The following is a 23911-nucleotide window of genomic DNA, read 5'->3' on the forward strand; positions in this document are numbered from 1 at the left end:
GAATTTTTTTAATTTTGTGTACCTTTCTTCCAATATTCTCATCTCCTGGCCATCCCACTCTGTCTCCCAGTAGCTGCAGCTCTGTAGGCCCTCCTGACGCACCACCTGACCCCAGATGACAAACATCTGAGTGGTCTGGGTAATCCCGTATTTCTTCATTTCTACTGACCATGCAGTTAGAAGCAGTCAAAAAAAGCTGTTTGTAATCGGTGAACTGGTCCAAAGACAGCGGGCGAAGATCTGTAAATGGTAAAAATGATAAATGGACTTGTACTTATATAGTTCTTTCCAGTCAGCTTGACCATTTAAAGCGTGTTACGCTGCAAGTCACATTCACTCATTCTCACACACATATACCACAATAGGCACATTGTCTTGCTCAAGGACACTTTCAACATGTAGCTTCCAGGCTTTCCCTGATCGATCACACCGGTCTACCAAGTTACAATCGATCCACCAACCTTCTGGTTGGAAGACGACTGCTCTTCCTCCAGAGCTACAGCCTCCCACTGTAACTGAAGGACAAACTTGATTTGTGTATGGGTAACAGATGATGATGATGATGGTAGTCACTGTTTACTGATGCAACTTACACTGCGGGAGATCGGTTCTGTTGTCCAACGTGGGAACAGATGCAGAATCAGTCTTTTGTTTGTAATAAATAAAGAGGAAACTTTTTAAATTAACCATATTTTTTCTTATGTTCTGATATAGAAAGTGTTGCATAAACACATGCATACAGTCATACCTACCTACAAAGATGGAACCACAGCGACAATATTACTCACAATAACTAGACACATATGCTTTTCAGAAGTTATATAAAATACATCAAATACTGTTTACTCAGATTTAAAACAGCTTCATCCCATAAGCCCCCCTAGGTACCCACATGGTTTTGTTTGCAGGGCTCCAGACTAACTTTTTTTTACGAGAAGCGCAGTGGCCCCTAACTTAAATCTTTAGGAGCGCAAGCAGAAATTTTTGGGTGCACACTGAAATCGCCTTGCATAGCAAATAATCAAATTACCTCTAATTTTTCCCGTATTAGTGATAAATACTTGAAAAATAAATTCAGAAATCACAATGTTTAAAATTCACATATTTTTGCAGTTGACATAACTTAAAAAAACATCTTACTGGTTGCACTAATACAAAACATGTAGACATAGAACTTGTCAAATCAAATCAGATTTGATATATGTCACCATCTTCCCCCATAGGGCATGGTATGACTGGTCCATGTAGTTCCTGGCTATAAACAGCTTCAGGGACTGATACTCCTCTCCAGCCACTGTTCCCAAAGAAAAGTAAGAAAACAAAAGTAAGAAAAGTAGCCACTGGCTGTCCTAAAAGTCACTAATTAGCTAAATCAACCTAGTACATATAGTTGTAATTGATGCTGCCATAGAGAGGGATGTAGTGGGAAAACTTGATAAAAAGACAACCTAAAAATGTTTAGAACAGCAAAATAAATAAATAAAATAATATGTCTGTCAATATTTTCTTTATCTTTTAGTTCAGCTTTTAAGTTTTTAAGTTTTTTTTTTTATTAATTAGTTGTCTTTCACATTTCCCAACACTGTTAACTTTTTAAATATTTTTGTCCACACTCTTCATTAATAGACATTACTCTGACGGTAGGCCAGCGCAGGATCCTCTGACAGCAGCTTTGTATGTTTCATTTTCAGCCTGGTCATGGACATAGGTCATGTAACAGAGGTCGTCTCCTCTGAATACAGCTGGGAACTGTGTGCTGCTCCGAGAAGACCAAGCCTTGTTTAAGTGCTATTGGACGTGGTGGGGGTCTGCGCAGCACCCGCTCCTCATTGGGAAGAGTAAACTACGTTCATTCACGTCAGTCTCCAAAAATACCCCCCAAAAAAGTCGCTACATTTGTCGGTACGCGCTCTTTAAAAAAAAAAAAAAAAAAAAAAAAAAGAAGTCGCTAGAGGGGTCTGAAAGCTCGCTAAATATCGCTAATTGACAACACTGAGGAATAATAAATTCCCCAGACACGCCCCTTTTCACACATAAGCCAATCACAGTAGACGTTCGTCCCCACTCACACGCACATTGGCTGTCGTCTTCTTCGTTGGTGTTTGTCTCCTTTCTCGTATTGAAGTTAGTTTGAGTCGGCAAACCAGCAGCTAGTTTGGGCATTACTGTGCACTACTGGCCTGAAGAGGGTTGCAGAAGTTTGTTAGCGACAAAATGAATTAAATTATAACTACTACAAGAAAAATACCGACAAACGTATTGGTCGCCATTGCGCAAGTAGATGAAAAATTCACTCGCACTGTCTCACATTTTAGTCGGAAAATGCGACCATTTGGTCTTTGGCCATTTTCTTTTCTTTTTTCCAAGTAAAAGGTCTGAAATTATAGAAGTAGACACAAAATCATTTTTCTCTGCTGAGCTGTCCATTGCACCGCATTTGTTGTTCACCCCCCCCCATTTGCCCAAATAATGGCAAACTTAAAATACATGTTCTTCTCATTCGTCTAAATTCAGCCTCATAATCTCTTTTCTCCTCCACCTTCCCGCCGTCAACCTGGAATATGATCACATTCAGATGTTTTAATAGATTTCCTAAAATGCAGCAGGAGGAAGGAGTGAGGATCGTTATAAACAAGTCTGTCCTTTGCAGAAGCTTTTTCATGCGCAATGTCTGGAGGAGACAAGGGTTATTAACCCTACTCTGTAAATTAAATTAATACTAAATATATTTTGTTACAAACAGTTTTTATTCTGAACTGGCAAGTACTTAAACAAATAATAATAATAATAATAATAATAAATTGTATTCCTGATTGTTGGGTCACTTGATTAAGGGTGTAATTATCTCAGCTGTCCACTAGATAGAACACTTTAGCCTTTAATAATGTACTATGTTGGGTTTTGTTGGTATTAAACAGGAAAATCTACTGAGTTACACAAAATAAAGATGAACCTCTCAACTATTACTTTTAGTTCTTAACGGCTCACTGTTAAACATTTAAAGAAATGGCATGAACAATGGTGTGGACGGAAGGTTATAATAGTTTTAGTTTTTATTTCTTTTGACTTTTTTTCTAGGTTTTATTAGTTGGTGTTTTTTGAAAATGCTTAGTTTTAGTTTAGTTTTTATTAGTTTTTGTGTTAGTTTTGTTTTTTTGTAAATTATGGTATTTGCCAGGTGCAAAATTCAAAATAATCAGAATAAGCACTGTATAATAAAAACTCAACAAGATACAATTTTTAAAAACTGTATCAGCAGGAAACATGAACAGCCATCGACAAATCCAACACAACGGTCCAAAAGAGTAAAAAGTAAAAACAATGTGTGCAATGCTTCATCTGAGATAGTGTGCTAGGTAAAAATCAACATAGCCAACATACTAATGACACACATCAGCATAGCATGAATCCATTCAAGAGACAATTCACTGTCCTTGGCAGCCTGGAGTATAAAGAAGCTCAATGTAACTAATCACGAACAACTTAAAAAACCCAACCAATTCTAGACTAGAGGTTTAATTCATTCAAATGAAACGACTCATAATTAACTACATAAAGAATTGCACTAGACGTGCAGCAACTTTAGTACAAATCACTGCAGCTGATGAACAGTACAGAACCTCACGTTTTACTGGACATGATAAAGTGAATGCAGTGAATGTTGTAGACACTGAAGTGCACGTGTCTGGTAGACCGCGGAGCCAGACAGCTGGTTAACATACTGATCTATCTCAGCTGGACGCTGATGTGCTTTTCTTTTCTATGCTAAACGTACACAACCTGCTGTCCAACATTGTAAACACAGAACAGTTTAAGCCTTTTGCACTATGAATGAACGAACTATCTCAAATTCAGCTTTTCAAGATTGTGTGTGTGTGTGTGTGTGTGTGTGTGTGTGTGTGTGTGTGTGTGTGTGTGTGTGTGTGTGTGTGTGTGTGTGTGTGTGAGTGAGAAAGAGAGAGAGAGAGCGAGAGAGAGAGTCTGTGACTCACGTTCCTTCCCCATGCTGCTCGGCCTGACTGAAGCGTCTCTTTCCGGGGAGGGGGCAGAGAAGCTACCTGTTCCAGGTACTCGTGGTTTGCCTTGTGCAGCTTTTCAAATGGACTTTCAGATTCGTGGTTTTTCCTTCCACGTATTTTACCACCTGCTTCTTCTACAATGCACTTACTTTTATCTTTGACATGGTCATATTAAAAGAAAATTCCCCTAACTTTCTCCGCAGCATCACGCTAGCCGGCGCGGACGGACACGCTGTTGACACGTGACGTCACGGACCTTCAGGTGCCGGACGACGCAAACACCTGGCGTAAATCCGGCAGAGTGAAGTAAATAGATTTCATATCAACCCCGAGGGCTTATGCATGAAATAAATGTACAAAAAACGAGAACGAAGGACATTTTTGCTTTCATTTTAGTTCGTTTTGTTAACACACAATATAGTTTCAGTTCAGTTAGTTAGTTTTTTTAAACTATCGTTTTTATTTTTATTTCAGTTAACGAGAATGTTTTTTTTATTCTAGTTTTCGTTTTTTCATTAGTTCTTATTAACTATAATAACCTTGTGTGGACGGATCCCCAAGATATCGTTTCCTCCTCTCAGTGTCAAGCCAGATGTTTATCCTCAGATGTTTATGTCCAGTTTTGTTTTTATGTTGATGTTTCAGATAAAGAGACAGCAACTAGAAGTCAAGAGTTTATATGCAAAAAGATGTGTGAGTTGCATATGTGCAATGTGTGTGAGAAAGAGTATGATCAGGCGTGTGTTATTGAACTTTGATGTTTTATACTTGAGTGTGTAAAGATTTAGTTTATATTCAAAATTTGTCTTTATTGTGCTGCTTAAAAATAAAGTTTGATTGGATTTAAATGGACAGTGTAACGCTCAATTTTTCAAGTATCTTCTTTGCAGATCCATATACTTATTTTTCATAAAACTTCAAAAGAAAGATGAATGTGGAAAAGAGAAACAATTACCATAAAACCTTGATCAGAACAAAGCAGATTTTATGAAAGGAGGTGGAGAAAAGTGGCTTGCAAACCTTTGAGTCAAATCATGCCAGAGTTTGCTGTGATTACTTAGTTAAAGGTTTGTAAATCACTTTACTTCAGTTGGTATCTGTAAGTTTCTTATATGCAGTGGCCAAATTAAAGCCAGTGGGTCAAGAAAAGTCAGATTTCTTGTTTCACTCATACAGATTGTGGTTATGAAGCCAACAACTTGTGAGTTAAGCTAATAATGCGAGATAATGTATTATGTGCAAGCAATCTTTATAATGAAGATTACACTGACTTGTCTCCTATTAAGAGTCTAGGTGCTTATTAGGCTTAAATAATAACTGTATTATGGTATGTAGTGTGTGAATTTACATCTAAACTTTTAAAATACTCTGGAGGTGCATGAGCAAGCCCTTGACTTTTGAATAAGTCATCAGGATTTTTTTTTATTTTTGTTTTCTAAAATGCTTTACAAACACCTTAAAGAATCTTTGGACTAGACACTGATATGTATGTGACACACAGTGGAAAACAGGCAGTTAAAAGAGGACAATAATACACCAAATTTAGTAAATGCTGGTGAATATCTGTTACCCTTGTCTTTTTAGTGGACAGCACTGACAGCTCTCTGCTTTACTTTTCTGCCCAAACATAACGGGTAAAGAAATAACACTGCAGCAGAGCCTCTGTGGGCTGTTTCGCCTCAAAGATGGGCTGATGCTGCTTCAGTTAACAGCCTGTCTGCCTGTTTAATTATCCATCTGTCCCACCACTTGCATTCTGTTTTAGAGGGCACTCTTTGACAATCTCCTCCTATTAAAGAGGCCCAGTCTGGCCTCTGAAAGGCTGTGATGGCTCCCTGACGACAGATGCATGGATGGATTGGATGAATGGAGGAGGTGAAGTAGATGCACTCAGCATAACTTCACATTCTCTGTCCTTTGGTCAGTCATGAGTGGAAAAAAAAGAACAGACAAAGATAAACACTGTCTCTGTGAGAGACAAGAGAGATTACTGTCAAAGACGTCATCAACACTGGGAGAGAGGCAGACAGAGGAGAAGAAAACCACAAGGGACTGCTGCACTTCACCTGCATCTGAGGAAACAAAAACACACATGAATTTTGTGTCTTTATTTTTCTTTTCTCACAAGAAGCACATAGTGATGTCTAACAAAAAAACATGAAGTAAAGAAAAAGTTCTCCTGTGGTCTCTGTCATGTCACGGTTGGTTATAATTCAAAATATTCCCAAAACTGTAAAAGGGGACATCGTGTCTCTTCAAAAAAAATTCTTCTAAGACAATCTGTGGAAATTTCCCCACAATTACACATCGTTTGGATAGTTTCATCGGTTAAATGTTCCAACTTTCAGACATTTTCGCATTTTTTTTAAATATTTTTTTTGTTATTTGGGCACTTTTGTCTCAGCTTGACCATTTAATTCTCTTAAAGCCAGCTAGATTCTTGCATGTGTGATGAGAGGAGGGGACCTACGACCAGTTTGGTCCTAAAGAGCCGCAATCCTATAAGTTTTAGATGTTTCCCTGTTTCAAGACACCTGATTCAAATGAATGGGTCCCTGAGCAGAACTTGATTGTTGGATCCGTTTAATTTGAATCAGGTGTGTTAGAGCAGTTAACATTTAAAACTTGCAGGACTGCAGCTCTGCTTTTACATTACAAATGTTCCCATAACCAGGGGTTTCCATTTATTAGGAATGGTAAAGTTCAAGGAACACCAGCTGGAAAGCACGCCAACAGATGTGATTCTAATATATAAAAGGTTTTGTTTAAATAAAATTTTATTTTAATCATTCTTTAACCTTATTTATGCATTTATTTTTATATTCTTTATTATTAATATTTATTTATCAATTGTTAATAATATATTTGATATTTAATTATATTTTATTTTATTCAAGTCTTCTTTTTTTTCCTGAATCTATTTTGTTTTTATATAATTGGAATTATATTCAGGCATTAGGATGTTTAAATTACAGTTTCTGTGGTCAATTTAAGTGTGTCCTCCCATTTTTTTTATGTTTCTCTTTCATTTAAAGCATTCACATTTTTATCTTTAGACCAGGGGCTCCCTGAATTTTTGGGTCTCTGGGTTTTTTCCCATTAGATTTGTCCAGTCATCTGTTCCCGGTGATACTTAACAAAGTTTCCTGATACGAAAAAAAGACCTCTAGTGTTATTTTATGCATGGAAAGTAGATATAAAAGCAGGAACAACACCCACAGCAGATCCACTCTTGAGTATCAGTTAATTACCTGTGGGAAACATGAAGTGACTCACCTGTTAGCTGTTTTGCTAATGAGAGACAAAGGTAGTTAACAGTGATGATCATTGAACATCAGAGTGAAATGATTTTCTGAATTTGCTAATGTTCTTTCAGATTTCCCCAAATTTGCAATTGCAAGAAGAAATCCATCATGCTGAAGTTTGGAACCTGGACCATCAGAGAGCTGCTGCTGGGTGTAGAAAACTCATATCACTCTATTCACAAAGTTGACCCATTTATTTAAATGTTTAAAGCTACTTTGAGTTTGACATTTGGAACCTGCTAGAGGGTTTTTATTTCCTCTCCCCAGTTGCCATTTGATCCATTTATCAATAATCTTCCCACAGGGAACACTCTGCAGCCTTATTGTGTGGTGTTGTTGTTTTTGTCAATAAGCAGTAACAGCTAGTTAGATTTAGATTTTTCCTTTTATGGTTGAAGCTATTGTAAAAATTTATGGTGCTTTGTCACCAGACAGAGTCCTAAAGTCCCCCCCCCAAAAAAAAACACACACACACACACAAACAAGACTGTAATCCTTCCCATACAGATCAATAAACTCGATAACAACTTAATCCTGCCAGTTGGCAGTGACTAATGTGTCGGCAGATGTGGTTTCTCCTGAGGGCTGAGAGAGCTGCCTGCATGAGAAAAGTCTGGAGAAAAGGTTGGACCCTCTTTTCCTTCAGACCTGCCTTAATTCTTGGTGTCATAGATCCAATAAGGTGATGGAAACATACCTCAGAGGTTTTGCTCCATATTAATATGACAGCATCACACAGTTGCTGCAAGTTTGTCGGCTGCATCCATGATGAGAATCTCCCGTTCCACCACATCCCAAAGCTGCTCTACTGGATTGAGATCTGGTGGCTGTGGAGGCCTTTGGAGTCCAGTGATTACAGAAAAATGGATGGAAGTAGCCATGTGGTTAAACCATGCTCAGATTCTATTCTATTTTACTATTCTATTCTACAGTCATTTAGCAGACGCTTTTATCCAAAGCGACTTACATTTGAGAGTAAGAACAACACAAGCATGAAGATGGTACTTAAGGGGAACAAAGTGGGACAAGAAATATCCCTCGCACCATTACACCACCAGCAACCTGAAACTAGAAAAATGTTTTGATGTGTTGGTTGGAGCTAAATTCACCATTGGCTGTTTGTTTGTTATGCATTTGTATAAGTTTCTTGATGACCTTTCAGGGTTTATCACAGTGAAGCACATTTTAGAAACTCATGGTCCTAGATTGTTTGGCTTTGTAGACTGCTGAGTAGAAATGATGTTCCAGACTAGTGGACAAATGAAGGATTAAAAATGATTAAAATGAGATAAAGGTTGACATTACATCAGATTGCTGTTTAATAAATATAATGTAAAATGTTTTGGGTTGAAATAAGTCGCGTAAGGTTGTAGAGTTTTCATTTTATTTATAAGTTTATTATATTTGCTAGATAATAATCCATCCATTTTCTATATTGCCTATTTCAATTCAGGGCTGTGGGGGAGACAGAGCCACTCCAAGCAGTTAGTTGGCGAGAGGCTGGGTTCACCCTGGACAGGACGCCAGTCTATCGCAGGGTCAACACACAGCAACAAACAACCACCCAAACTCCTAGAGATCAATTAACGTTAACATATTAAATATGAAATTATTTCTGTTATTTTTATTATATACTTAAATTTATTCTGATATATGTTTTTACATGTATTTTATTTATTTTAATTAAACTATTTTTCATTCTAGCTCTAAATTCTCCTGACAACAACATCCACACAAGCTCAATAAGACATTTCAGGCAGGTCATGACTTCTACAGGCTGAAAGCAGTTTCAGCCTGACCACATAACATTACAGACCATATAGTAAAGCTTTATTGACTAATTTCATTGTCACAATCTAAATATTAAAAGATGATCTTAAAAAATATGTGTGTGTTACTACAGCTTCTATGAGCAGTTTCTCATAAGTCATAAATGTGGGTTTCTTTTTAAAAGAGAAAAAGGCTGTGATGGCACTGCTGTCACCATCCTTTCATCAGCGTGACATCTGCCTCCTCATCTGGTGAATCAAAGCTGCACATCAGTGAGGAGACTGTTTCTGTAATAATCTTTTCTTCCATCTCAGTTCTCCCTGCATTCATACTGGGTCAGTCACATACCTGACACTTTGAAGTATCCTGAATCTCTTGAGCTTTGAAAGATCATGATCAATACCAGGTTTCTGTTTCAAAAGCAGAAAAAGTTTGGATCAATCAACATCTTCCAGGTTTGTCAGGAAGATTAATGATGGCAAATTCTACTCACTGACTGGTTTTGTGTTTTTGATCAATTCATCTGACTGGCTGAAGTTAATTTGTGACTGACAAATGTTTGATGGTAACAAAAAATGCTAAGTATTTCCTGCAGATGGTCATGTAGTATTATGAAAACGCTGTGCAGGTCGAGGACCTTGGCCAGCTGTGATGCTATCTCTGGGCCTTCTGTCAGCATGAACACGAACTCAGGAGGGAGATTCTGAATTTAAGTGCTCTTTCCCGACTGACCTTGAGTAAGCTCAGTCCGGCAGGCCGACGGGTTGGGAAAACAGCCCCTCCATGTTTCTGTGGAGAATACAAATATCACAAAGAGCTCTACAGTTGCCTCCAGGAAAACTTGACCAACTTACTTAGAAGCTCTGAAAGGTCGTTTAAAATCCCACTGGTTTCTCAGGGAATTGGCAGAAAAACTGTGAGACGTCAGAACTGAAAAAAGTTAGCCTTGAATATTCGTTGTGCCATCATTTCATCAATTCAAATGTTTTATTTTAAAACTAAATGTTTATTTACATGTACATAAGCTTTATATATAATATATATATATATATATATATATATACTGTATATATATATTTGTCTCTTCACTATTTTTCCTTTTGTTTTTGTCCAAAGTAAAGTGTTTTTGGGTCATTTAGTTAGATTTTTGGGTTATTCTGTTATAACTTGCATTACCTGGTTGTCTGGACCCCCTCAAAAAACAAGGTGCCTCATCTCAAGAGGTTTATCCGTTGATATAAAACAAATTTCCACTTATTTACAAAGATAAACTTTGATATTTAAAACCTGACGTCCCTGAATTTGGGGATGCCCTATACACACGGCCAGATCATCACATGGTCAACGCAACTACTCACACTCACTCCTTGGGAGAATTTAGAAACACAAATGAACCTAGCTAGCATGCTTTTGCTATAACAATAAAACACAACACCTCCAGTTAATACTGTGGTTCTGGGGAGCTCAAAATGAGCAAAGAACCTCTTCTCTGGATATGCAACAAACAAACCTGCATTGACAGCGGCAATCCAGCTATTAAACACTTTGATATTAATTATGAATGGAGGCCAAGATGCCTTTGAATCAACATATGCCTCATGTTTGAATAATCAAACAGTGACGAGACCTGTGTGTCATGGCTGATGGGTTGTTTATAGCACTGATGTGGGAGTTGGGTAAATAAACCGCCTCATCCTGCAGTCGCCTCTTCACTTCTCCGTATTCCCGACAGGCTTCAACTCATCCCGAGCAGAAAACACAAGGCCGGCAACACTTGGAGATGCCAAGAGGAGGAGCGGGATCATCCATGAATTAGGACAAACAGATGAATTAAACATCAGAACAGCTTTGACTTCTGAATCTCTGCCATTACAGAGATTCTGAATTTGGCTCTCACAAAATGGACAGACATCAAACGGAGGGAGGGGACACACACAAGACTGGTGCAGAAACATTACGAGGAAAACTTGGTAAAAACAGGAAGAGTGCAGACAGTGCTGAAACTCCCAGAACAAATAAAGATAAAATAAAGCCAGAATAATGCTTAAAAGGTCAAAAATCACACAAAGACAAAACTCAGAGGTCACGATTAAGTCCATTTTTATAAGATTACAGATAATGCAGGAAATGATTACTCCCCCACTTGAAAAGGTGTAGTAGTAAAAGAAAAGGCTAAACCAATTTCATTTTCACCTTGTTACAAAAAATGATAGAATTTACTTAATTTCCAACAGTTCAAAAATAGGATTGATAAAAATTCCCCTTTCCCTTGTTTCTGAAAGACTTCATGTGCAGCTTTGCGCTTCCTTCATTCGTCAAAATTGCTATAAAATTTTGACTGGCTTTAAAAAGTTTTATCAACATAAAAACAGGAAGAAAAATCTGAAGCAGCTAAATGACACAGAACTAGTCTATGACTGAATATCAAATAAATCACATTCCTTCATTTGCTACGGCAAGAAACACTGGACATACTCAGAAAATACAAAAAACAAAACACATCTTTGCCTTCAGCAGCAAAAAAAAAAAAAAAAAAAACACATTTCTGTGGATTTTGGATTTCAGAGTGGAAATTAACTTTGTTTCAAAGAAAACAAACATTTCTGCTTATCTGAGCAGCTGCTATGCCAAACTGCTTTTTCATATTATTTTTTTTAGCCTGTTAACATGTTAAGTTTAGCAAGTTAACATCGCTGATACAACGATCACAGAGCCGAGCACTGAAAACATCTGCAGACTCAACAGGCTAGAAGGTAAAACAGGAATTATTTTAATTAAATATACAGCAACAATAATTTCTCACCACTGCTGTTTGGGTCCGATAAGAACACAAAAACCAGAGCAGTAATTTAGGTTATTTTAACATGAGAGCCACTTGTTTTTCTAACCTACCTGAAATGTTGATTGTAACATTGCATAATGAAGATCGAGGACTTAAAAGTCAGTTAGCTGAATGAATAAATGTCCCAAATTAGTTCTAATATGGAGTGTAGATCAGGGATCACCAACTCCGGTCTGTGAGAGCCACTGTCCTGCAGATTTTAGATGTTTATCTGCTGCAACACACCTGATCCAAATTAAACGGTGCTCCAACAGCTTGTTGTCAAGTTCTGAGCCAAACTTACGACTCTTTAATTCGAGTCAGATGCATTGCAGCAGGGAAACACCTAACCTGCAGGACAGCGGCTCTTGAGGTTCCCTGTTGTCGATTGTTAGGTTGAAATTGTCACTGAAGGTGTTGCATGCACACAAGCATTCTGCTTTCATCATATCTTCAATATGTGGACAGCAGAAACCTGCTTACTCACATCCCTGCAAATATGGTCATTTATGTTTCTGGGTTCTTCTCATTTTCAGCCTCTATAATGTGTGTCAGCAAATAATACTCAGGAACCTAGAGGAGTTGTAGACATGGCAGCATATCCTGGCCTCTTTTGGAGTGAACATTCCCAAAACACAAGTGCTGGATCCCATATAAACAGAGTCACTGAATATGTTTTCTCCATTTAATCCTACAGGGTTGGTTTTGCTAAAAATTTTAAAGCTAAATTATTTCTGCAGTTCTTACTATTTAAAAATATTCACTTTGCAGACAAACTCTTCTCATGAAGTCCTCCAGATTCCTCTCTTTCTGCTGGATATGACCTGACTCAGTCTGTTTCGCTATCTGCTGGGGAATCTCAGTCTTTAAGTCCACTTCAAATTTTTAAGGTGTGCACATACATGGCTCAAAGAATTTCATTGAAAATATCTGGATGCACAAAAAGAAGGTCTTAGAAAAACCAGAGGATTAAAACAAAAGCATTCACTTTGGTTTTCACCTTTTCATCAGTAGACAAAGTGGAAACAAAGGAGATAAAATCTCTCTATTATTGCTTCTTTTGTCTCCTTCAGACAAACAAAATGACAACAACCTGTCTGATGGAGTCATTAATTTCCATCTTTGGTCTGTCACGTTAAGATCTGTTCAAATAAAATGCAGCTCTTTCATCTCTTTCTGTTGACAGCTTATTATCTCACCTCTCTTTGGCTCAAAAAGCACTTCTCACCCTCTAATTTCCCACCCATGCACACATCCGTCTGAGTAGAAGTCACTTTCAGATCACTCACCGCTGGACAACAGCTCATCCATCCAGATATCATCAGCCTGAAACTGGATCAGTTTGCTCTGATCAGTTTAGCAGCCTCTTTTACATGTTTTTTTTTTTTGTGGTCACACAGCAGAAAATTTTAAATGAATAAATAAAAAGAATATCAAAACATTAAATATAAGGGTTGCTGTTTGTGCAGGGGGAAAGTGATGCTGCTGTGTGGCTGCTGGAACAAAAAAGAGATCAGGAAGAATTTCTTATTCAATTAAATGAAGGCTTCCTGTCCTGCTGCTTGACATTCACACTGAGTGAGCTGAAATTGAACTTCACCTAAACTTTCCCATCTCAAACACGTTCACATCCATTCAGTTTTTCCACTTTCTTTCTCTTCTCCTGAGCCAGTGTTCAAATGAAAACCCTTAATGCAGAGTTAAAACCTACTAAACATAAACGTTGCTATATAACTTATATTAGATGCAGTTTCTAGTTGGCTTTATTGCAGCAGCTTTTGTACGATTCATAACCAGGTTTTAATGAAACGTCCTTTAAATGAAACTAAAATCATATTAATAAAGGTTTGATTGACTCTTCAGCCCATTTAAAGGATATTTCATCACAGTATTAACATTCATTGTTACATATTCTGGTTGTCATTGCATAACTAAAGCAGACATGACACCTTAAAGAGCGAAAGCATAATACATAGTAAATAAATCAGAATTTTTTCTTAAAAAACATTTTATCATTTGTTTTTCTAAAACTTTAAATACACTAAAACATTTCGTTCTCTGCTGCTACGTGTCATCCATCTAATGCCAATTTTCCTTTTCATTCATACAAAATAAGTAGTGTCTGAGCAGAGATCAGCCATGTTGGTTGATTTTAAAATTTGTTTACATCTCTAAGTAGCTGATAAAAGTAGATAAGTGACAGATTCTGTATCGTTTTTTGGATGAACTTGTTCCCTTTTCCTAAAGTGAAGCCCCCCCTCCCCAGTAGGGTGGGTTATGCATTTAAAAGTGGCAGTAAATATTTTAATATTGATTTGTAATACTTGATGCAGTCTGAGTTGCCTCCACAGGTATTTGTTGGTTGGATTTCAAAAGGACAAAGTTCCAAGCTTTCCATCTCGGCTGGTATTCAGCTCCAGCTCTGTGTGTGTTACTCGAATGACAGCAGGTCCGGATGAGGCTCTGCATCGTCTGCGCTTGCTCCGGTGCCTTTACTACAGGGGGCGCCGTTCCCCAGCAGGACGTCCTCCCCCAGGCTGATGCGGCAGGAAGTTTTACCCGAGCAGGGAGTGGAAGCCAGCCGGGAGTCTGGCCCAGATGCCTTCTGCCAGACGTCGCAGGGTTTGGCTCTGGACTCCAGAGGAGGATCTTTGTTGATGAGATCAGGCACAGAGAGCTGAAGCTGATGCTGATGTTCCTCCACACCTCCCTCTGTGCTCCCTTCTTCTGCATCACCCTCCTCTCCTCCCATCTCTCCATCAGCCTTGCAGTTGATCTCTGCCGTCTCCGACTCCACTGCACCTTCGTCCTCCGCCGGGCTGGACGCGACATCGGCCGATCTCTCTTCCTCCTTCTCTCCCTGTGGTTGCTCTTCATCGTTCCTCGTTTCGTCCTTAGTGGTGAGAGGTGTCTTTTCAGGGGATGGGAGGAAGGAGGGAGAGTCAGCAGCGTCTGGGGAGGAGACCACGGGGTCAGAGGAGATCATCATGTCCTGGGTCGTCTTCAGTGCTCGAGGGAGGCGCTTCTTCCCTGACGGCGGTGGCGGGTCCAGCCGAGGGAAAGAGTCGAAAGGTGAGATGTGACTGGAAAAGAGTTAAAGGTTTTTAGGTTAATTAAGTTTAGTTTTTTTAACACAATAAAAGAAAAAAAGTAAAAAGAAAATAAAAAAATAGAAGTTCAGAATTATTAACGAAACAACAAAACAGATACAAAACAAAACGGAAACGCTTAATTAAAATGTTCAGACTTTTCCGTTGAATTATTGTGGTCCAAAAAGGAGAAGACGACAGTAAGAACTTTTCTAGGCTTTTTACCATTTTCATGTTTCTATATTAAAAGGGTGTACGTGTAAATTAAGTGTATGTAAATATAGAAAAAGAGGAGAAAAAAAAGACAAAAATTATGTGTGAGGATGAGGAGGGGAAAAAGAGGAATGGTTGTTGAGACTGGTGAATATGTTGAAGGTGATCACAAGAAGACCCTGAATAGTAACTTAATCCTGGTACCCACATAAAGATTATCTGGCTGTTGTTGTCCCGATTTGACCTTCTCCCGACCAAGGATGGCAATCGCCTGATCATTGTGAGTCTTATAAGATCTTTCTTTACAATTATTAGTTAGTTATTAATCAGTTCTGAAACGGGTTGTAGCCGAGAATTGGAAATATTAAACATGTTCATGTGTGAGGAAAGCCGATGAGTCAAGAATTTTGACTGGGTGGATGGTGACATGGCACGGAATGTAACCAATCAGAGAGCGAGCTGGCTGGGGAACAAGGAAGTATATAAAGCCGGTGTTCACACCGTTCTGGCATTTTCTGTTGACAACAGTCCCAAAATCTCCATCATTCCCTCATCCTGTATATACTCTTCCATGCTGGGTGTTGTGTTTTCCGGTTGTTACTATGGTTCTTCTTCTACGTTTTTGCCGGTTGTTACTATGGCTGTGTCCGAATGTGCACCCTACTCCTTACATAGTGCCCTATATAGGGGTCACGCCATTTTGTAGGGGTGTCCGAATGTCCAGAGAGATAAAAGTAGGGCACTCAAAATTACCTACAATTCATCTTGAAAAGTAGTGAGCATCGATGGTCACCAGACGGGTCAATATAGACCACAATGCACTGTGGACAGAAGCTCAACATGGCGCAAGGAGGCGAAAAAACATTTCTTATTTAGTAGATATGTAACAAAGAATAAAATACAACATAAGGGATAAAAATAAAAATATTTACACACAACTTTGGAATGATTTGGAATGACATCTTGACGCTGTTGTGGTTGCCGTGGTGACGGCTGGTAGTCAAGTGGTCTGCGGCGAGGGAAAAATAGACAGCTTCGGGTTCGAATCGCCAATTGAATGAGTGCACTATGTAGTGTGCTATATAGTGCAGCCCTATGTGGTGAATAAGGGGTTAGGGAGTAGGGTGGACATTTGGACACAGCCTATGTTTCTTCTTCTTCATTTTTTGCCGGTTGTCGCTATGATTCTTCTTCTTTGTTTTTGGTCATGTGAGATATCCGGCTTGGAGGACTAGATTGTAGTTGCGCGACAGCATCATTAGATGTGAGTTGTTCTCTGATTAGATTATCGGAGCACACCACACACAGTATGATAAAAACTGTTTAATGCCTGATTTTTATCTTCACGTGTGTGGTCTCGAACTGATAAAAAATCTCATAAGATTAAAAAAATCCTTATTTGTACCAGGCTTAAGTCACATCATCAGACTTAAAAATGAAAAACCTCCTACACCCTGATCTGTGTGAAAATACATTAAATATTCTGCTGCTGTGCATGTGTAAATAGCACAAATATTTCTCTTCCATTATACAAGTTTAATGACTTAAGTTTTCCCTCAATGTGGACAGAGATATCTTGCCACCTGCCGACTAATAAGAACATGTTGAGTGATGGCGGAGTCCAGAGCAAAAAGCAAGGACTTCAGTCTAACTTTACTGGTTTTTACTCTTTTGGCTCCTTGTGCATTTTAAAAATAACCAAAACCATGTTCATTTCTCAAGCTGTTCTCAAGAGTGATGAGAAAAGTCTTGCTATTAACACGCCCTGATACAATTTCAAAGTAAAATCTTCCTGTTTCTCTTGTTCTAACAGCAGAGAATTTCATGAGCCAGTGAAGGAATAAATAAGATTTATAAGAAAAACATCACAAAGAGCATTTGAAAGTTTTTGGTTTTCAGTCAGAAACTAAAAGAAAGAATTAGTTTCTCAGTTCAGGACATCAAGAGATCTTACACAATCATAAAATCATCATCATCATAAATTTCCTTTTGATCTAGCATCAAGAGATAAATGTGATCTGAGCTGCTAAAGATCTACTTTTTTGACTGCTCCCCAAGTGAAGAGACAACAGATCAATGCTTCTGAAAGTAATCCACAAACAGAGATCTTAATGTACAAGATGTACAAGAGGACATCAGTATACGAAGCAGAAATCTTCAGACTGAAAATCAGTTTTATTCAGTTTCAGGAGTCTCACACGGACATTTGAGGTATAATTATTAATTCCAAAACATACCTCACAGGAAAAATCCTACATTCTTCACTTTATCTGAGCAAGAACCTGATCTACATCGATACACACCCTCTTTCTCAGTGATTCATCATATTGTGTTTCCTTATGAATTAAAATGTATGAAAGGTTTTATGATTTTCTCAGGTTAACTATGGTGTAAAATACATAAAGATTTAAGATTTGAATCAATACAAATGCAGAAGGTAGATGTTTGGAAGTGTGTGTGTGTGCACCTGTTTGCAGTAGTCTGGCTGAGCTGGTCCATGCAGCTCCACACCGCGCCGACATTCTTGTTGACCTCGGTGACTCCGATGTCCCCGAGATGGCTGGGCTCTTTTCTTCTCAGCAAGTCGTTGACCTAAGAAAAACAAAAAGATGGAAAAGATGAGGATGAACAGAAAGGAATGATTAAGTTATGGATATTTCTAAGGATTTGCAGAGTTTAATGCACCACATTGTTATGTTGCACCAACCTTTGCCCCGACTGCCTTCCCCAGGTTAATAGCATTTTTCAGCCTTTGCTGTCCTCCAGAAGATGGAGAGTCGATGCAACTGGACCCCAGGTTGGAATTAACTGATGCTGCAGAGCGTCGAGTGGAGGGCTGACCGGGTCTGGAGATCTGAGGACTCTGCTGCTGGGCAGTGGAGTTCTCAAACATACTTTGATCAACTGTGTGTAAGAATCAGATGTAGAGAGGGAAAGTTAAACAGATTAAAACACTGCAGCCTCTCAAAATGTTTGCTTTAAGAGAGTTGTATGTAGCAAAGCTGCAGAAGTCTCAAGCTTTAAATGATAGAAGTGGGAAACCCCACTAAACACTTTCAGAACTTATTTCAAGAAGTTTATTTGCTATTGCAGCCAAGTTAGCTCGGACTTCTTCCTAAATAAGAGAGGAAAAAGCTTTGTCTCTGCAGCTTTGCTAAAAAACAAACAAAACAACAACAACAAAAACCAACCAAACAAACAAACAAAAAAAAAATAAACAAGCAAATGTTGCATCATCACAGCAAAATTCAACACAACAAATGGGCTCTAGATGGTAAAACTCCAGAGTTAATCCCATGGAAATGATCACGGAATGACATAGAAAACAAAACTCAAGGTAACGCATGCAAAAAAATGGACACAATAGTAAAAACGATGCAGCATAAATGGCTCAGAATGCAGGATAATGGACATAAAAAGAAAAGGGAGATCAAGTTTAATTCACTTAAGACGGAATATCTTACCTCTTGGAGAGAAATATTTCTCGGAAGGCATTTAATGAGACACAGAAGCATCATACTTCAGATCACTTTCCTTCTAAAAGTGAAAAATAGTCATCTGCCTCTGCTTTAACACAAAAAGGACGCACTGGGGAAGGCCAAGCGCACCGACTGGGCCAGGATATGCATTTCTGAAAGCTTCACTGTCTTGAGCAGATAAATGGAAAGAAAATGACTTCTCTTTGCACACACAAGTATTTCATTTACTATCCCAATGAAGAGCTCTACAAAGGCCCATTAGCCAGAGGCAGAGGAAATGTGATCCAGTATAGTGAATCCATATGATGCAGAGACCATTAACTTCAAGGAGAGAAGAGATGTGAGAAGAATAGAGATAACTGTAAACTTCTATACTATATAGGCTCTATAGAGGATACAGAAGTGGATGTAGAGGCAGAAAGTAAAAGTAATGTTTTTTTTTGTTTTTTTTTTGCTGGGCAGGTAGTTAGATCTGGAAGATCTGGACCTATTTTACCTATTTAGACACACAACATCATGACTTCAGCGCCTTAACTTTGCAGACAGAATTATTTTTAGTAATAATGCTCTGCTATTTTCTATAAAATCTGAACCCGATACTGTCATTTTAACGGGATAATGTTTCATCATTGACTCAGACCAAACTACTTAGCTGTTCGGCTGCAGGGACCCTTCCACTGCAGGGACGAGGAACTAAAAGTACCCTTGAAAACAACCCTGGTCAGGAGATATAGGAGTACTTTGAAGAGTCCCTGCTATAATATTAACAATAATATTAATAATGGATTAGATTTATATAGCGCTTTATCAAGGAACCCAAAGCGCTTTACATTGTGTATCCATTATTCATTCACACACACATTCACACACTGATGGCGAAAGCTGTCATGCAAGGCGCTCAACCACGACCCATCAGGCACAATTAGGGGTTTGGTGTCTTGCTCAGGGACACCTCGACATGAGCTTTCCAGCTTTGAAATTGTAAACATTTCATTGCTTCATGAAAATGAGGATTTACTTTGTCTTGTCTTTGGATGGACCTCTCTTCTGTTGGGACTTTGATGATAAAAATAAAGTTTTTTGCAGCTTAGGGTTCAGAAAGTTAGGATGTGAGGAAACTCTAATAAAAGCTAAAAGCTGTTACATACTCTGCAAGAAGCGAGAAATTTGTTATTGTTTTTGAGGCATCAAGAACAAAATTATGTTATTTTGCTTTCGCGGTCCTGGTTTGGGAGTTCTTGCAGCTTGTTCGACACATCAGTCAAGAAGAACTTTCTTCTCTTGGGGTACTGGTGGATTGGTCAAACATTGGAGGTGGGCATGGTCATTGCGGAAAAGCGTGATGTGGAAAGTTGTCACTTCTGCATTTCTGCTCATGCGAAAGATTCAACAAGGTTAAACACATAGTTTTAGAGATCAGATGACTGAGGTGGTAAGAAAGTATGAAAATGTATCCAACACGTGTGCCACATAAACCGCCACGCCCTGCAACGGACAAAGTTTCTTGTTGCGTGTGAAATAACCATGTCGATTGTTCATGCCACATAAAAACCTGAATATCCCCCGTCATTAATCCCCGCCCCGTTGCAGACGAAGCTTCTTGTGGAGTACAGTGGTCCCTCATTTATTGGGTGAGGTTACGTTCTGAAAACACCCCACAATAAATAAAATCCGCAAATTGACGACCTTATTAATTTTTCACAATTTAAATGCATGTTAAGGCCTAATTATCCCTCCTCGTATTGTTTATAGACCTTTCTCAAACTATAATAAACATTTTCAACATTCTCACACACTTTATACACTCTCAAAAACCTACATATATTTAACAACGTGAATTTATTAATAATTACTCACCCTGTCATCCAACAAGAAAAAAAAATTGCTGACATTTTCACAGTGAAGCAACATTACCGTATTACAGTATAGCGAAGCGATCAGGAATCAATATGAGAACTGGGCTACAGTTAAAGAACACAGGACACAAAGTAGACTGACACTGGACAGAGTTCTTTGGCCAATCAAGAAACAAAGCACAGGATTTTAAATATGCAGTGCTGCATACAGAAAAAATCTGCGAAACAGCGAGGATGATGATGATGATGAACCACGATATGGCGAGGGACCACTGTATAAATTAACCGGAAAAACCAGATTTTCTACTTGTTTTTGTGGCCTTGAAAACAAGAACAAAGTTATTGAGGAAAATGTAACTACTTAACGCAGCAGCCATCTTGAATCCAGTCTCTTCTCTGAGATGTCTCTAGCCAGTCAATCTGATGTTAACTCTTGTCCCATCTCTTTCTCTGTCACTTTCTCTCTTTCTTTTAGTCTCTTCCTCCTATAATTTCCTTTTGCATTGTTTTTTTTTTTTTTTTTTTTTATTGCTAGTGTGACGCGGTGCCATAAAACAAGATACAGATATCACATGATGCCCCGGGCTGGAAAGAAAACAACAAAACAAAACAAAACAAACAAACAAAAAACCTCAAATAGGTTAAAAGGTTACTCTGCAGGGCAACGATCACTCCAGGAATGTACGCGATGAATGTCAGTATGCCAAAAAAACAAGCCAGATGTACAGCATTTCAAGTTGGGCTGGGCAATATATCGAGATTTTCAAATATATTGAGACTTAATCAGACGCAGTATAGAAGGAGGGAATATCATTTATATCGAGATAGCTTGTTTTGAGTTAAAAGCATCTTTCCTTTTGCATTTTGCACAGCTGTATTTTTGTTATGGTCATTGAAAAGTACTTTTAATTTATGTTGTTTTAGGAGCATTTAATTTAATATAACGGTACTTTAATTTCAGTCAGCTGTTTTAATGCACATGTGCTGCTGATCCTTAATAAAAATATATTTAGCAATTAAGGCTGTAATTAGAACTATCTCTTTGGTTACTTGACAAAAATAAATAAATAAATAAATATATTGAGATATATATCGTATATCGTGATTCAGGTAAAAAAATATCGAGATATAAGATTTAGTTCATATCGTCCAGCCCTAATTTCAAGGTCAGAAAGTTATGTCGTATTGCTTTAAAGATTCAATCTTTAGCTCTAAAATAGGGAACTCATGGTGAGAACCGTCTGCATCCAAGATAAAAACTGCCTGCCAATGCCACTCGTGTTCTGACTGTTCACCAAGGTTATCAAATGATCTCTAGATCAATGCTTTCACATTGAACAGGGTTAAAATATTCCTATTGATCTCATATAATGATGAAGCCATATATCCCTTCTACCTATAATGAAGGCTTACAGTAAATGTAATTCTAGACACTTACACTCCCAACATGAATTCTGCTGCAAAGGTTAAGTGTGATGTTTTTCAAAAGAAGCCCCGGAGTCTGCGTCATCATCATTTCCATACAGATGTGTCCAACTATTTCTACTCACATCCACTCCTCTGCTGGACCACTCCTTTTTGCTCCCAAGGATCCAGCACATCTAAACGAATGCAAATGTGGCTTTTTTTCAAAGGCTGTTGATTGTTCTGTGGGCAAATGTCGGCATTCCAACCGTGACTGGAGGTCAGTTCGTCTTTGCTGAAGTGAACGGAAATGAAAGGGAGGACGCAGGAAATATAACAGAGAAATCTACAAGTGGGTTTACTGTTAGAGAGAATAATTTAAATATGAGTGTTTTAGGAAAAAAAAAAAAACATAATGAGATAAGCCAGACGTCATGGTCATACTAATATATTTGATCCAGTTCAGATTATTTATCCATCAAATACTAACATGACTGCCTTAGAGATATTTTTCTGAGCAAATGAATTAAACACGAACCCACAGACACATATAAGAACTATTTTTGGTCACAACAAGAACAAAAACTCCCAAAGCAAGCATCCTCCTCCAAGGCTGATGCTGTATTTTGCAGTTATAGCAAATCTCAATGCAGCTTTCGCTTTGGCAGAGGAACAAAGCATTTTACAACAGACGTGTGCCCACACAAAGCCCTGATCTCAACATGAATGAGTCAGTCTGCAGACAGAACACTAAAAAGACAAGCTCAATATGCAGCACATCTGCAGAAAGCTTTAAAAAGGTAACCTGCCAAGTCTACAGAGCAGGATGTGTCTTTGGGTTAAAAACAAACTGTTGAGGCGACTGTTCTTTCTCCTGAAAATAAATCATTTAGGAAATTCCAGAGTGAGGAGGTGTGAAACTATGTGTCTTTTTCATGGCCATCCATTGCATGCCAGCTTCTTTTCTGTGTTGCTGGGAAATAAAAAGATGAAGGAAAATAAGAGATAAGTGCTACCAAGGCCATGAGAAAAAATAAATACATAAAAAAAAAAAAAAAAAAAAAAAAAAATACAGTCTTTGAATCGCCACCTCATACACATTAATTAAAACTCTATTGTTACATTGTCAACAATGTCTCAGGAACGGCAGTGTTTAGTTCTGTGGAATAAATTGTGATGGATAGTTTACCCTTCTGGTGATTTATATCCGTTCCAGGAGGTTTACATTCCAGTCACAAAATATAGGGTGGTCCATGAAAAAAAGTCGTCTATGAATCACACCATTATTTAGTACATTTTTGTAATTAAAAAAGATCGCCATCATTACTATGTTGCTAAAAGACCCCGATTTTTGATCAGGAGATTATGATGTAACCACGTCCTGTCAAACGTTTGACCAATTAGATTAGCTTAAATTGATGGTTATGTCTAATCATTAGCAGCCGAAGATCAACAAGTGAGCAAAACGTTCTATGACGGTCCTCTACGGCTAGAATAAAGCCAACACACACCAACAACCAGCTGAGTTGGAGTTGGTTTTGGAGGATAGTAGGTAAATAGTAGCTCAAATAACTAAATAGCAAAAAACGAAAAACAAAAACAAAAACAAACAAACAAAAGCACTCGATGGTAAATGTATAAATATGTAAATAGTTCCTGTTGTTGTTGTAGACTTGGTCACTATTGATCTGTCTGTTATTTCTACAAAGTAATGTCAGTAATAAACTCTGTTTTCTTCTTCTGGTCGGCCTTTATGATGCTATATCCATCCATACATTCTTTTTTCATCATTTTAGTCTCATAATCTGACAACTGAGGCTGTCCTGAAAAAATAATGTCTGGATATTAACTGTGATTAAAAGGATTTGAGATTTAGACATGCATTTTTAAAATTCGCAAAAAAAAAAAAAAAAAAATTGGAGTTTCAAGAAACTAGAGTAGCTATGCAAAGTGGC

General features: G+C 38.1%; 1 protein-coding gene and 1 long non-coding RNA gene across 5 annotated transcripts in view; both read right to left on the reverse strand.

Moving 5' to 3' along the window:
• Positions 1-27: 27 nt before the first annotated feature.
• LOC121653555 lies at positions 28-614 on the reverse strand. The gene is made up of 2 exons (XR_006012814.1): positions 462-614; positions 28-240 (listed from the first exon to the last, which is right to left on the reverse strand). It is a non-coding gene; the product is annotated as an uncharacterized LOC121653555 (long non-coding RNA).
• Positions 615-11177: 10563 nt separating this feature from the next.
• Positions 11178-23911, reverse strand: part of LOC121652732 (carboxyl-terminal PDZ ligand of neuronal nitric oxide synthase protein-like) — a 196756-nt gene continuing 184022 nt past the window's right edge. For all 4 annotated transcript variants that reach the window (XM_042005671.1, XM_042005672.1, XM_042005674.1 and 1 more), the window contains exons 11-13: positions 17925-18121; positions 17685-17809; positions 11178-14998 (exon numbers count right to left, since the gene is read on the reverse strand). In XM_042005671.1, coding sequence (XP_041861605.1) covers positions 14347-14998; positions 17685-17809; positions 17925-18121 — 974 coding nt within the window. In that variant the 3' untranslated portion in view covers positions 11178-14346. The remainder of the gene's footprint in view (positions 14999-17684; positions 17810-17924; positions 18122-23911) is intronic.

The sequence above is a fragment of the Melanotaenia boesemani genome, chromosome 14 (assembly GCF_017639745.1).
Source record: "Melanotaenia boesemani isolate fMelBoe1 chromosome 14, fMelBoe1.pri, whole genome shotgun sequence".
Taxonomy (NCBI): domain Eukaryota; kingdom Metazoa; phylum Chordata; class Actinopteri; order Atheriniformes; family Melanotaeniidae; genus Melanotaenia; species Melanotaenia boesemani.